This window comes from Aspergillus brasiliensis, assembly GCF_001889945.1.
Source record: "Aspergillus brasiliensis CBS 101740 unplaced genomic scaffold ASPBRscaffold_9, whole genome shotgun sequence".
NCBI classification, from domain to species: domain Eukaryota; kingdom Fungi; phylum Ascomycota; class Eurotiomycetes; order Eurotiales; family Aspergillaceae; genus Aspergillus; species Aspergillus brasiliensis.
The window spans coordinates 13,386-26,543 of NW_027137450.1; the positions used below are offsets into that span (position 1 = coordinate 13,386).

The 13,158-nt window shown below is 48.7% G+C and overlaps 5 protein-coding genes across 5 annotated transcripts; 1 reads left to right on the forward strand and 4 right to left on the reverse strand.

The window, feature by feature from the left end:
• Positions 1-162: 162 nt before the first annotated feature.
• On the reverse strand, positions 163-2,291 carry ASPBRDRAFT_197482 (uncharacterized protein; the record flags this gene model as incomplete). The annotated part of the gene is made up of 4 exons (XM_067621108.1): positions 163-554; positions 653-926; positions 1,264-1,411; positions 1,858-2,291. The coding sequence occupies 4 exons, from the start codon at positions 2,289-2,291 to the stop codon at positions 163-165; spliced, it is 1,248 nt and encodes a 415-aa protein (XP_067477007.1).
• Positions 2,292-2,339: 48 nt separating this feature from the next.
• ASPBRDRAFT_56565 (putative esterase) lies at positions 2,340-5,342 on the reverse strand (the record flags this gene model as incomplete). Its single annotated transcript, XM_067627588.1, has 4 exons — positions 2,340-3,250; positions 3,298-3,996; positions 4,060-4,945; positions 5,016-5,342. The coding sequence occupies 4 exons, from the start codon at positions 5,340-5,342 to the stop codon at positions 2,340-2,342; spliced, it is 2,823 nt and encodes a 940-aa protein (XP_067477008.1).
• Positions 5,343-7,090: 1,748 nt separating this feature from the next.
• On the forward strand, positions 7,091-7,558 carry ASPBRDRAFT_31672 (uncharacterized protein; the record flags this gene model as incomplete). The annotated part of the gene is made up of 1 exon (XM_067622924.1): positions 7,091-7,558. The coding sequence occupies one exon, from the start codon at positions 7,091-7,093 to the stop codon at positions 7,556-7,558; it is 468 nt and encodes a 155-aa protein (XP_067477009.1).
• Positions 7,559-7,963: 405 nt separating this feature from the next.
• Positions 7,964-11,043, reverse strand: ASPBRDRAFT_76463 (uncharacterized protein; the record flags this gene model as incomplete). Its single annotated transcript, XM_067629317.1, has 7 exons — positions 7,964-8,298; positions 8,371-8,509; positions 8,589-9,021; positions 9,082-9,849; positions 9,907-10,143; positions 10,206-10,845; positions 10,938-11,043. 7 exons carry the CDS (start codon positions 11,041-11,043, stop codon positions 8,087-8,089), a joined length of 2,535 nt encoding a protein of 844 aa, XP_067477010.1. The 3' UTR covers positions 7,964-8,086.
• A 1,082-nt stretch (positions 11,044-12,125) lies between these two features.
• ASPBRDRAFT_678124 (uncharacterized protein) lies at positions 12,126-12,793 on the reverse strand (the record flags this gene model as incomplete). The annotated part of the gene is made up of 1 exon (XM_067628956.1): positions 12,126-12,793. The coding sequence occupies exon 1, from the start codon at positions 12,717-12,719 to the stop codon at positions 12,126-12,128; it is 594 nt and encodes a 197-aa protein (XP_067477011.1). The 5' UTR covers positions 12,720-12,793.
• Positions 12,794-13,158: the final 365 nt, after the last annotated feature.

Consider the following 13,158-nt stretch of genomic DNA (forward strand, 5'->3'; position numbering starts at 1 on the left):
GTAAGGTGGCCTCAGATCACGTGACCACCACCATTCACAATAATGACGTTCCAAAAGTCGACACTAACGTCCAATTATGTGTGACATATAGAAATAAGAGTAATGTATCTCGGTAGCTCGGTTGCGTTTCTCATTTTCCTAGAACCCGTAGCAGCACAAGGCTCATTTACTCTTTTCGTGGTGCAATATGGATCCGAAAGTATTCTCAAACCCCCAATCACTCAACATCTCACCGACTGCAGCGCCCGCATAGAACATCATCCCCGGACTTCTAGCATGAAACGTTTTAATCTGCCCGGTAGGCAACCACCAGGAGACATCCTGGCTACTATAGTCCTTATTCGCAATTGCCTGATTTGCTTGGTCCAAGCTCTGCGCAATCAAACTCGACGAGTTCGACTTGACGTGGACTGCAACGTTACACATGAAAACTGCATAGGGATCTGGGTCAGATCCCAGCACAGCCTGGCACGTATCTGCATCGGGTAACTGGATCAATCCGGCGTCCATAAGCGCGGTGATTTCGTCTGTCTTGGTTGTATTCGTGCTCTCGGCTGTTATGTCTCCATCAATCGCGATATTGGGCCATGCGGATAGGAAAAAGTAAGTGTTTGGGTTGTCAGGATCTGGTTCCTGGGTTCCGGGTTCGAACCAGCGGTGGCCGTCAAAGCGTAGTCTATGTTGATGTAATGGATCTGCTCGGTATTCCGGGCGGTGTTGATGTCGGATATGGTGGATTGGATTAGCGAGTTGAGCTTGTGGATGAGGTTATTAAGTTCCTTGCGTAGATCAGTCGTGAGCCACACGTAGTTGCCGGATTGGTGCTGGTCGTAGTGTCGTCTTTCGTACCAGAAGGTGGTTGATTCGCAGTCGGTGGTGTCTTTGTTGAAAAAGGTGATATAGCTAGGGACGTAGAGGTTAAATGACTGAAGTAAAGTCAGTACGATGAAGGTCAGCACGACAGGAATAAATAAGAATTATAGAGAAATATATGCTAGAACCAGATCTGTCCAAGATCCTTCCATATGCAGCCCTAAGTTTTGCGCCGAGTCTATTAGATCCTGTGTTTTGTATCAGGTTGTGGGCTTTCTCTTCAGTCTTCAGACACCTCTGGTGGTATTTCTCAAGCGAGTACCACCACATTGTTAGCATGTAGTAGGAAACCAGATTACTGAAGAACACATCGTTCCCTCCAATTGTTAGGGTTGCTATGGTAGTCCTTGTCTGTCCTAGCCACTAATCGATCTTGTTATTCAGTCTAACTATTATATCCCCCGAGCACGCATAGTTGGTATAAGTGAAATCCTCAGTATTAAACCACTCTTGGACGAGCTCGGCGTAGCTGTTACTTTCCATGCGGCAACTATCGCTGGTTGTGGTTCCCGTACCCATCCCGGCGGCGTAGGAGTCACTAAAGTGAATGTAATCGTTGACACCGTACACGGTGTTAGCATTATAAGATGAATCAATGTAGGCCGGACAGCTGGCGTCATCTGCTGAAGAAGAAGACTCTTTAGGAAGGGGAATCTGTTAACCACATTTTTTGGTATAGTACCCGCCGACTACGACAAGAGCCTATGAACCCATATTATAGACGGATAACTTGCTGTCACAGATGCCTTCTTGCCTGGGGTTAACTGGGTCCGGGCAAAGCAATCTGTGTTACCTGTTAGCATCGCCGGCTATATAGAGCTCATCGGCGGCTTTTTCAGCCCCTTTGCTATAGCGGGTACAGTGTTGATTCAAGGTCCCTGCGGCAAGATCTCGAGCTCTTCCCATGCATAGACATAATCGCGGTATCTCCTGAGGTGAAAGGATCAGTATCGGCCTGAGATGAGAAAAATATCTGAAACCCACCCATTCTCCCTATTGACAATCTCAATAATATAATTTGTATGCGTTACTTCGTGCAAAATAGCCGCGGCTCGAGTGAGATAGGTATCTTTGAGATTAATTGAGTCACACCTCGCGAGAGCTGATGTGGAACTCTTCAAATAGTCATCTGTGAAGAACCTGGGGCAGAAATTAAGCCGATTCTTATTGTTCATCATGGCAAACCAGCCAATCCTGTCACATCCCTGAAGGTTTTTGCAAGTGACCGTGAACTTAGCGTCGTCGAATTCCGACTGCCCAGAAACCATGGTGAGCATCCGGTCGAACGTATGCCGTACATTCTGAACGAAGACCGACTCGTCGAGGAGTGATTCGGCAAAGAAGATGTCCCTATATGGCAAGTATGCGCCTTCGTTAGAGTACGCAACATCCGATGCATCATCAGCTGCATATTGCATTTCTTCAAGGATCGTCTGCACCTGGGCCCTAGTACACTCGCTGTTGTCTTAATAATGAGGGATGACCTCGATGGGGGCGTTTTCAGGAGATACAGGTAGATTGGGGTCAGTTATTGGGCCGTCATCGCCTGTGTGGTCTTTGGTGGCACATTCGTTGTACCACGTCTGCGCTGTATTGTTGATGGAGTTCCAGATGCTATGCATGTCTGCACGGCCGTCGCCGTTCAAATCAGGGAAATAAGTGCATGAGCCTTCAACCGCACCTCGGTATTTGGGACCCTGCGGTCCCCATTCGTATCGCGATCCCTTGATATCACGTCGGCCAAGGTTGTACCACACCGACCCGTCTCCTGAGAACTTGTCTGTCCAGATCATGTCGGCCTTTCCGTCGCCGTTGACGTCGGCCCAGTGTAGATTCGCCCTGTCCTTCTCCTCGGAATACTTGAATTGATCAATGTATTCCCATCCATCGTCCCCATTGACCCAGCCCCAGGTGCGGCCGTCCTTCTCAACGCACAGGTAATCGGCCTTGCCGTTGCCAGAAACATCGGCAAACTGGACCGGCCGGTCGAAGAAACCAAGGCCTCGGTGCTCGGGGCAGTAAAGCTCATCTGCAGCATTCATATTGTACTCCCAGCCAAAACTCCCCGTGTCTTTGATCTTGTTCCGCCAAACCTGGACCTTGTTCTGATTGTCGGGGTCGGTCCAGATTATATCGCAGGCTCCGTCGCCGTCCCAGTCTGCGAGATGCAGATCGCGCCGGTCAAGTTTCATGCCAATCTGCTCCTGAGTTGGGTCGAAGATAATCTCATTCGCTCCCCAGAAGCTCGACCCGTCGGTGGGGACTTCAACCAGGCCTCGATTCGGATAGAGACGCATATGGCCGGTTGAATGGATCCAAACGTAGTCCATCATCCCGTTGTCGTGGCCCATCATATTACAATACCTGTCTCCGTCGGCTACAACAGTGAGCAATGAACCTCTCTATAAGGACTTCCTTCCATACCTTTGATCTTAGCTCCCCCTGCCCCCTTGCTTTTCCACACATGAACGTAATACATCGGCCCAAGATCCTCGTCAGAGGTATCCCTCTCGATGAACACATAGTCCTGTCTCCCGAGCTGTCCAAAATCCGCCACCTCGCCATAGATTCGCGCAAAGTAGACCTGATCCCGTAATCCGGATGTCCCGAATATCCCTCCCATTCCGGGATGCGACGGGCCAGAGTTAGCATCCTGGTAGAACCCCTGGCGCCACACAACGTTCAACCCGTCACCAGACTCTCCTTTGATGCAGCTCCGGGAGTTGGTGTATGTTGTCGTAGCGCCATCGTCATCAACCCACATCCAGTCGTCGCGCCCGTCGCCGTTGATATCCTCGAATTGCACGCCGCGCAGGTCCCCCATGCCTTTTCCCGTGAAGCGCTTGCCCAGCGGCTGCCAATATGCGGGGACGTCTTCGATCCATCCGTTTCGCCAACAGGTGATGTCGCCGTTGTCAGCCAAACCGCAGTAGTCGGCGCGGCCGTCGCCGTCGATATCAGCAAGGCGTACATGCGCCTGATCGTATCCTTCGGGACTCTTCCATAGTCCGATATCGGTAAAGGATGGAGGATTGTTGCTCTCCGCGTCGCCGTCTCCATTGTTTATGCTTGCGTAGGTAGTCCCGTCCAGGGCGATGCAGATGTAGTCGTCAAGTCCATCACCTATCATTTATCGCACATAAATCAGCCCGAGATGGTTCCTTAGCAGACAAACACAGTGCTCACCGTTGACGTCGATAAAATGCACACCCCCAGGGTTACAATTATTATGCGTCGAGAACGTTTCCCCTTTCGTAAACTCCTGCTCCTCAGTGTGGACATTATTCGTGTAAGAGACAAACGTCACCGCGCCGGAGTCGCTATCTTTCTGGAAGATAATCAAGTCATCATACTCCCTGGTATAAAGCCTCCCGAAGAAAAAGTACAGCTCGTCGTCATCCCTGTATGGATCAACTGCACCCTTCCCGGCGCGGACACTAAACAACGCCCCACTATAGTCACTGTAGTGTCGATAGATCCCGTCATCCTCACCACTCCCTTGTTGCGTGAACCCGCCCGCGTAGACTCCGCTCCCGTACTCCTTGTCGCAAATCCCCGTGGACGAGATGTCAAGGTCCGCCGGCTTGACGATGAGCTCCGCCACCGCGGCGTTATAGATCGCATTATACCAGATGTCTGCCATCTGGGAGTACCCGTAGTCGTTGGGGTGCTTGTTATCGGCGAAGTTATCGGGATACGCGATCCAGTTGTTTCCAGGGCTGGGAGCCGGCGGATCCATATCGGCCAGGACGATGGAGACATTCAGCACCTCGCGCATGTCAAGGACCAGGTCGCGGAACTGCGCGTTGACGGAGGGCCTGTTGGCCTCGAGGGTTGTGGAGCCCGAGGGGATCAGGGTCGACAGGACGATGAGCGTGTTGGCCATGTCCGGGGCGCCGATTAGGGTTTCGATCAGGGAGCGCATGCGCTCGCCGGCGTTCGCGGGGTCGACGTTGTAGTCGCAGTCGTTGGTGCCAGCGTTGATCAGCACGACGTTCGGTTTGTAGGCGAGCGAGTTTGCGGCCGCGGTTTGCACTTGCGTTATCACGTCGCCGCTGTGGGCTTCTACATCCTTTTCCCGCGTGTATATGTCAATCGGTCTGTCTAGCTGCTGGAGGCGTTAGGGGGGAAGAGATACGTACATTGTCTACCATGTCACCGTTGGATTTACTGCCCACCATGTCGACTTCCCAGCCTTCAAAGCGGAGTTTGTCACGGAGAGGCTTGCGATATCCATTTCCAGTTGAGGATAGGTATCCCCAGGTGATGGATGCGCCAAGAGGGAGGATCCGTAACGGGACCTTGGGGGCATCATCTCGTTTTGCTCTGGGACGCCATTCAGCAGCGTCGGAGTCTAGATATCTCGGGTTGGCCGTGGATCGCGAGACAGGCACAGCTGCTCCTGTGACAGTAGATGATAGAAGAGCCAGTGTTACATTCAACACTGTAAGGAAAAGTAGAGACGCCATTATCAATGCTTACTCTCTGCACCTTTCACTCCTCTTCCATACTGCGAGTTGCTTTTATACCTTCACAGCCCTCCAGTCATTTTATGCGTAAAATACCTCGGCGTATGTGCCGTTCTAAAACAAGTGTACTTCCAAGCAACCAGTCGCAAGTCCCAGTACGGCACCAGGATGGACCCGGATACTACCAAAGCATGAGACCCTGGCATTTTTCATGGAAATTTGGGGGCCATAATTCTGTGGCAGAGGTACATATGCGGCTGTCGAGTCATGCAATGTTTTTATTCGGTTGTTTACGGAGCAACCAATCACTAGCCCGAATAAAATGCCAGGATGAACCATATTAGTACCAAAGGCTGAGCCTGGCATCCTTCATGGTCATAACTATTGGTAGCCTTAACTGTCACAGGGACATATGCAGTGATCGGGCGGTGCAACGGGCTTAATCGGTGTAGAGTGGGGGTTTGCTACTACGCGGAGTACTAAGGAGGCGGCTGATTGGCCTCATAAGCAAAGACTTGGCTGAGCCATGACACTAGGTAGGGGCTAGGACCTGCGGGGGTCTCAGTTGCGACAGGGTCAGAAATTAGTGTGGTATTGTCAGAGAAGTCCTAACTCAGGATGACCTTCAGCTTGTAAAAAAATAATTCTAACTCAAATTCAAATTGAACGTTTTCAACCTATACCATTTTTTCTGAACCCGTACCAGCTTTTCTAAAATAAATCAGCCATTATATCTATACTTTTAGCGTCATTTACGGTGTTTTTCGGGATATGTAGAGTATTTTAGACTTAGGTATCTTAGAGGATTCTCTTTACTAATGGTATTTTAGATCACATGTATTCCGTAAAGTTGAATGAATGAATGTCAGGAAATAGTACGTGTATGGACTCTTTAAGTATTAGATCATGTAGTTACTTAAGCTTATTCTTAGTCAGAAATCCTTGAAATTCATCTGACCCATTTTTCCAGCTCTAGTCTGGCATTGTTGCACTAATTTCTGACCCTGCATGCCCAGACCTACGTAAGCCTTCATTCGAGGATCTATTGGATAAGTATTTACATTCTCCACATTAGGCCGCCACATTCCTTACTACAGAGTGTGAGAATCCGGCTGATCTCACATTCACCTAGCGAAAGTAGGTTTATAAGTGATGCGCGTTCTGAGTCTTTGAATCAGAATTCTAGTCTTTTACCGGATAGTCTAGCGGAACTAGGCTTAGGATTCCGGAGGATTCACTACCTAAAGCGCACTAGGAAGTGGATTCTGACACAGAGCACTATGGACACTCCGAGGTTCATTCAATATCTCCACCCATGTTACCCCTCCTTCTGCCTTTGTCTCTATCAAATTGGTCCTTCTGGCATTGATCCCTGCATCAAACATGACTCTACCCGCAGATCCGGAGCACCCACCTTCGAAACTTCACACACGGCATCTCCACTGCCTACATCCTCTTCAACCTAATCAGAGCAACAGAACACTTCACCATCCTATTCGCATTACTGGTAAACAGCGACGGGGATGTCCTCATCCATGAGCCCCCCACGACCGGCGACTGGTTGAACCTGTGTCAGTTTTTCGCAGTGTGGATGGTATGTTTAGTCCTCTTCGGCCAAGCAATCCACATCCTCCACACGAATCCACGCCGCAACTCATCCCACTTTCCATATATATTCAATACCTCTGCATATCTATCGTACCCGAGGTCATCGACGCAATCATCACCCCCCAGGATACGAGAAAGGAATGGCCGCCAACGGGCGAGAGGAACTGGATGATCGGACTGTTTCTTTCCGCGCACGCGATGACCGTCCCGCCACTAACAGCCGTGCTCCGCATCGCGGGTTCATAGATCAGTCGCAACTGATCTTGCGCCTCAGACAGGGGCAGCCGTCGGTCTTGAGCCTGAGAGGCCTGGCGTATCAGGCTGTAATCTTTGCTCTGGTTTCTGGACTCTGGGTACTCAGGTTTCAGCAGCCTGTTCCTCGGATGCCGATGAGAAGACCTGTGCATTGGATGTACTGGTACCATGTAATTGGGTGGCCGGTTGTCGACGATGCGGTTTATGCACTGGGACAATCGGTCTTGTTTTGGTATGCGGTTTGTTGGCGTTCTCGGAACGATGCTAGGGATGAGGCAGTCCATGCTAGGGAGGCTGATGCTCTGTTGGACGATGATACAGGGCATGGGTACGGCGGAACTGGAACTTCTTAGGTTGTATATATATCATTGTGCCATGATATCGCGGGTAACATCAAGGTGTAGAGCGTACACTAATCGCCATGGATGTTCGTATTTCAGATTATTTTATTGTACTATTCGATCTTGAGCGACTACTTCCACCAATATATCTAGCTACACAAGTATAGCGTCTTACTTATTATAGAACAACTAAATAATGTATCTGATTTTTTACTTCATTGAACCCGATATATCGCATAATCAAGTATGCTTTAGAAGTGAATCCTCCCGATTCATAGCGCTGGGCTATCCAGTAAGAGACTAGGGTTCTGAGTCAACAGACTCAGAACACGCACCACTTAAAAGCTGGCAGTAAACGTGAGATATCAGTTCCTCCCTCATAATTTTATTCTCATACGAATGTCTGCATAACAAATGCTTTGGAGTAGAGATGAACTGCCCTTCTGTGGCTGTCGCTGCTCTAACTGGCCAAGGCATAGCTGCGCCAACCCTCATCTGGTAGTATAGTCCTTGGGCCAGCCCTCACGCAGCGGCGTATAGTCACTCATCGTGCCTATGGTCCCGCCTGGACGGACACAAAACATACCACTGCCTTATAACATCCGCCCTTTCTTCAAAAGTGGATTCTCTCAATTCATCAATCCCCTGGGCCACTCGGGCCCTCTTGATGTAGCTCAGTTTCCCCTCAGACAAGGCACTTTGGAGGTGTTCGTGGAGACCAGCTAACGGGTACGCGGCCAGACCCCATAGGCCTATCGCAGAGTTCGTATATTGTTAGCCGTATTGTTGTACTAAACTACTGATATATCACCGAGAATACTAACCTGCCATTGGTTTACACAATGCACCTGTAAGTCCCTTTCCAATTCCCTTAAAGAATCCTATAACCCCTGACTCTTGTAGTCCACGAGAAGGATGGATAATAAGCCCGCTGAAGCTATCATGGACGCTTGATATAAGCTCCTACTCACAGTGTTAAAAGACACATATCACAATAGTATTTCAATGATGAGTATTTGGACATTTACACCTCTAAGCCTACCTTTGCAGCAGTCTTCACCCCACTTCGCAAACATGTCACCTTCGGGATGCTCTTTACTGTATCATCATGCAGTAGCCGTGTCGCATTATGGAAGCCTTTCGAGATGGTGAGTGTAATCTCCATTGGTGGTATAATGATTATGTTCAGAATCTGCTGACACAAACGGCCTACTGGTCTTGCTTTGAAGTTTTGCGATTTTAGGATGTGGATGTTTCGGTCTTGGCTTGACAGTTGTGGACCTGTATCTCTGCGTACACTGAAGCCAGAGTTGTTATCTGCGCGGTTGCTTCTGCAAGGTATCCCCGCCAACATGGCGGAATACACATCGCCTATGTCGGTTACAAACTTTGAAAAACTACCTAGGAGGACCTGGGATGCTGCACTAAGAGGATTCTGAGGATTTCTGCTGGTATCGTAATCGATAACCCGGTACCTGAATGGTTTGCTCAGCGGTTGAAATGACCGCATGCTGGAGGTCACCTTGCTAACTTACAGTGTAATCTCATTTGGCTTGAGCAATCCAGCCCCTACCAATACAGTCATTGCAAACCCGCTCAATATGAGCTGGGAGCCCTTTACCTTCCATACTGCTGGTCGAGAGTGACATACCGCACACCTCATTCGCCATAGGGGTAAATGATCGTGGAAACTGGAGATGGCCTTCTCTAACCCTGATTCACAGTTCATTAATTGACTGACCTGGTAAGCCTTTTGTTTTGTGGACGGTTCCAGAGCTACCCCGATCGCATCGGCCAGCTTGCCTATGGTGAGCTCTTTATATGGTATCGGAGATGGACCCACCCCTAGTTGGGCGATAATAGATCCCCAGAAGAGCTGATCGCCAAAGAACGGAATAATGATCGTCGGGCATCCGTGACTAAGGCCTGCATGAGTGGTTCCCGCACCGCCGTGATGGACTACACAGGAAACATGTTGAAACAGCCAATCATGAGGACAGTCACCCAGCAAAAATATATGCTCTGGGACCTCTAATCCACCAGTATCTAGTCCAGTCCAGCCTTTGGATATAATTGCCCGCTGGCCGGTCCTCGAAATAGCATCAATGACGAGCTCGCTTAGCTGGCGTGGATTATCCACGACGATAGACCCAAATCCCACATAAATTGGAGGTGGTCCTCTCCGTAGAAAATTGAACAGGTCGTCCGACGGTTGGTAGTCAATCTCGGCAGGGGCGGAGACGAACCCACAGATATCGATCTCTTCGTACCAGTCCAGCGGTTTGGCGAGTAGTGCCGGAGACCTAAAGTGTTTATTAGCTCAAAACGATTGACAGAGAAAGGGAATGGAATCGCTTTACCAGATATATGCATGCGGGATGTGCAAACGATGTAAAAGACCAAGTGCTTGTGATGCGTCAAGAATGTCCAAATGGAGACATTTTCTGCGCAACGTGTTTATTATATTACCAAGACCCTGCCACAGAAGCATATCCACGAAGTTATAGGATACAAAGTTAGCAACTGACGGTCTTGTGCTATGTCGTCGAATATTTGCCAGCGGGTGAGGGAACGCTTGGGTGGGTGACCAGGGCATTCTGTATGGTCATTTAGCTTTCATACCTTTTTACTCCAAATTTCTTTCGAGAAATATACTGACGTGAATATGATGGTAAGTGGGATCCCTAATCTCTCTGCACAGTGGATATGTGCCATACTGGGCGGATTGGCGATAATTGCATCAGCCACGAACGGCCGCTGTCCGCTCTCAATTCCAGTGTGGTCACTGGGGGTCGAATCCAAAGATGTGCCATCACCAGCTGTAACACATGATCTCCAGCAGCCATTGATGATGTTTTTCATATCTCGCCGATGGCGTCTCACGGCGCCAGTTCGGATGGTCTTGAATTCAGGAAGGAGCCCTGCGTTTCGAACCATATACGTCATCAATTCGGCCGGGTCTCCGCCTATGTTGAAGAACTCCAATCCAGTATCTTTAACCAATTGTTGGAATGCGAGGTGGGTTGCCAGTCGGACACGATGACCGCAGTTCTTAAGGCTCCGCCCGAGGGCAAGGAATGGTTGGATGTCCCCACGGGACCCAACGACATGGATGACAATATTGAGACCAAGAGGCAATGTGTCACCTACGCTTGGAACCGTATTAGGTGAGGACAATTGCCCAGTTTGGCCCGAGACGACATGGGGGAGAAGGTGGTTCTCTACTTCAGCTAACCATCCAGGAAAACCCCACTCGGACAGATCGATGTCTAGGCGTCCATTTTCTGAAGAACAAACACCTTCATTAGTGCGGGTGGTCAATCATCCTACAGGTGATTGAATGTTTATCAAGGGACCCGAAGAGCTTTGAGAAGAGGGGCCTTAGTCTCACCTAACACCGTCACGCCAGAGCGCACAGGCTTCTTCCAAAATCGGGCTTTCTTTTCCCCCTCAGAAGCATCCGCAGCTAGATCGTCCGTGCGTTGTGTAGGGGTCATTTATGGTTGCGCGAGCTATATGCAAGATAGAAAGCCTGTTTGGTTGATAAATGTACGTTTTGCGTAGTATCGAATCAGTCAAGTTCTTTCGGCATATGATTGTAGGAAGACAATCATCATGTTTCAAGGTACCAGGAATATAAACTTCCAAGAACTCGGGATGTTGCGACTGTCCTATCAGTTATTGTTAATGTACCATCAAATCTGGCAGTTAATGTACGTTCAGTAAATTGAAGCAAAGGGTGCCCGGCTAACGCTAGAATCTCATCTGCTGCTGCATATGCAATAAGAGCTGCTACATCTGTATCGTGATCTTAATCCGAGTCTGCAATGCTGTCTGTCCCAAACCTGGACCTATAGGCTGGAACATTCGACCGTAAACTTAAAAGTGGTGTTGTCACGCATTTAGCATACATAGGCGTGGGCACAATTCAAAAGATGCACTGTTATCACGGGTTATCATAGTACAACATCATAATGTTGTCCTCGTCGATGCGATGTGGACTAAACTCATTGTAATAACTGAATATTGAATAACATCTTTTTCCAACCTTTCTTCTGCCCAATTCATGTTCTCGGTGCTGTTCTTGGTGATGACGGCGCCGATAATTTGAATCTCATGTTTGGGAGCGGATGGCCCTCGTATCAGCCAGTCACCATGGCTTTGCCACAAACATCACTTTACCTTTCAAGCCACAGATTTGTACGAGATGAGCCGTTCCAGAGAAAGCTTAAATGTTACAGATATCACGGTGAATACGGACCAAGGGCAAAACCTCCTGGAGAGTACCTAATCGACAGCGAGAACTGTGTTGACATGAGTCCTTGTTAGGTGCGAAGTAAGAAACGTGATAAGGATCGTTGGATGTGTAGGTACTAGCTAAGGTGCTGCTTAGAACTGATCGCTGGCCTACAGCAAGTCAGCCGGGAGTGAGTCACCTGACCTCAGATAAAGCACCTGATGTTGTCATGTGACCCGCCATGCTGATAGATTAGCCCAAGGATTTGACGTATTAATCACTGATTAACTTTCATTGTATATTGCATGTCTCCAGTTTTCATCTAAAATCATTCTGGCCAGGCTATGAGCATTTCATAGGAGCTTTAACCATTTCCACGAGACCAAGTGCAAAGAAGACAAAGAATGCAGCAAATTCAAGTAGGATGAAAGCAAAAATGTAGCGTTGAAGCCTCTTCCAATCTGGCCGGAATAGACTCAGAGTACTCATGATGTTCCAGTAGGTTGCAATGGCTTGTGTAAATTCACCTGACTTGCAGCTTTTGACAACATCCCAATTGCCCCAACATTCTTTCAAGCGGTTCCTATACTCAGAATAGGTCAAGTTTTGAAACTCCTCTCGTATCCAGGCTCGAAACGTTGGAGGCTCGCCATCATTCGGTGCCCTTTTGGGTAAAGAAATGATTATTATGTTCCAGGTGCCCAGGAGCCCATATACCAAAGGAACACTGATCACCGAGGCGACCATGATAATACCTCCTATTCCGAGAAAACGTGGGTTTGAGGGGTCAGTGTAAAAGTAGAAGGCAAGGGAGATGTATAAAATTGCAAGGGCAAGCATGAGCCCAGCCACCTGAAACTGGAGCATGACAGCATGAAGCAGCTCCCCTGGTATGTTATCGTTTTTTGGAAGGGCGGACAGTAAGAGGTGAACCATTAAAAGACCAATTGGGGCGCTTAAAAAAAGAAGAGAAGAAGAATGTAAATAAACAGCTGTGAGGCTGAATGGGCATTTTATATTAAAATATGCGTTTAAGGTGAACGCGCCCGCAAACGTTGAAATGGCTGAAAGTGTAGTTGCAAGACCGAGGAAAACCTCTTTGTCTCTCTTTCTCACCTCCTCTAATTGCTCCGTTTCATTGATTGTCTTTGGCACTTGGGTTGATTGTTGTGAAAGTTGACTGAGCTGTTCTGGCAGTTGACTGAGTTGCTCTGACAGTTTACCAACCTGTTCTGAAAGGTGACGAAACGTTTCTATCGAATAAGTGTCCATTCTTGTTATTTATTGCTGGCGGCTATTTCACGGTCGACACAGCGTCCCCAGTGTAATATCTTTTGGGCATTTAGAGCAGTAGGCATGGTTCGTCAGTGTTAAA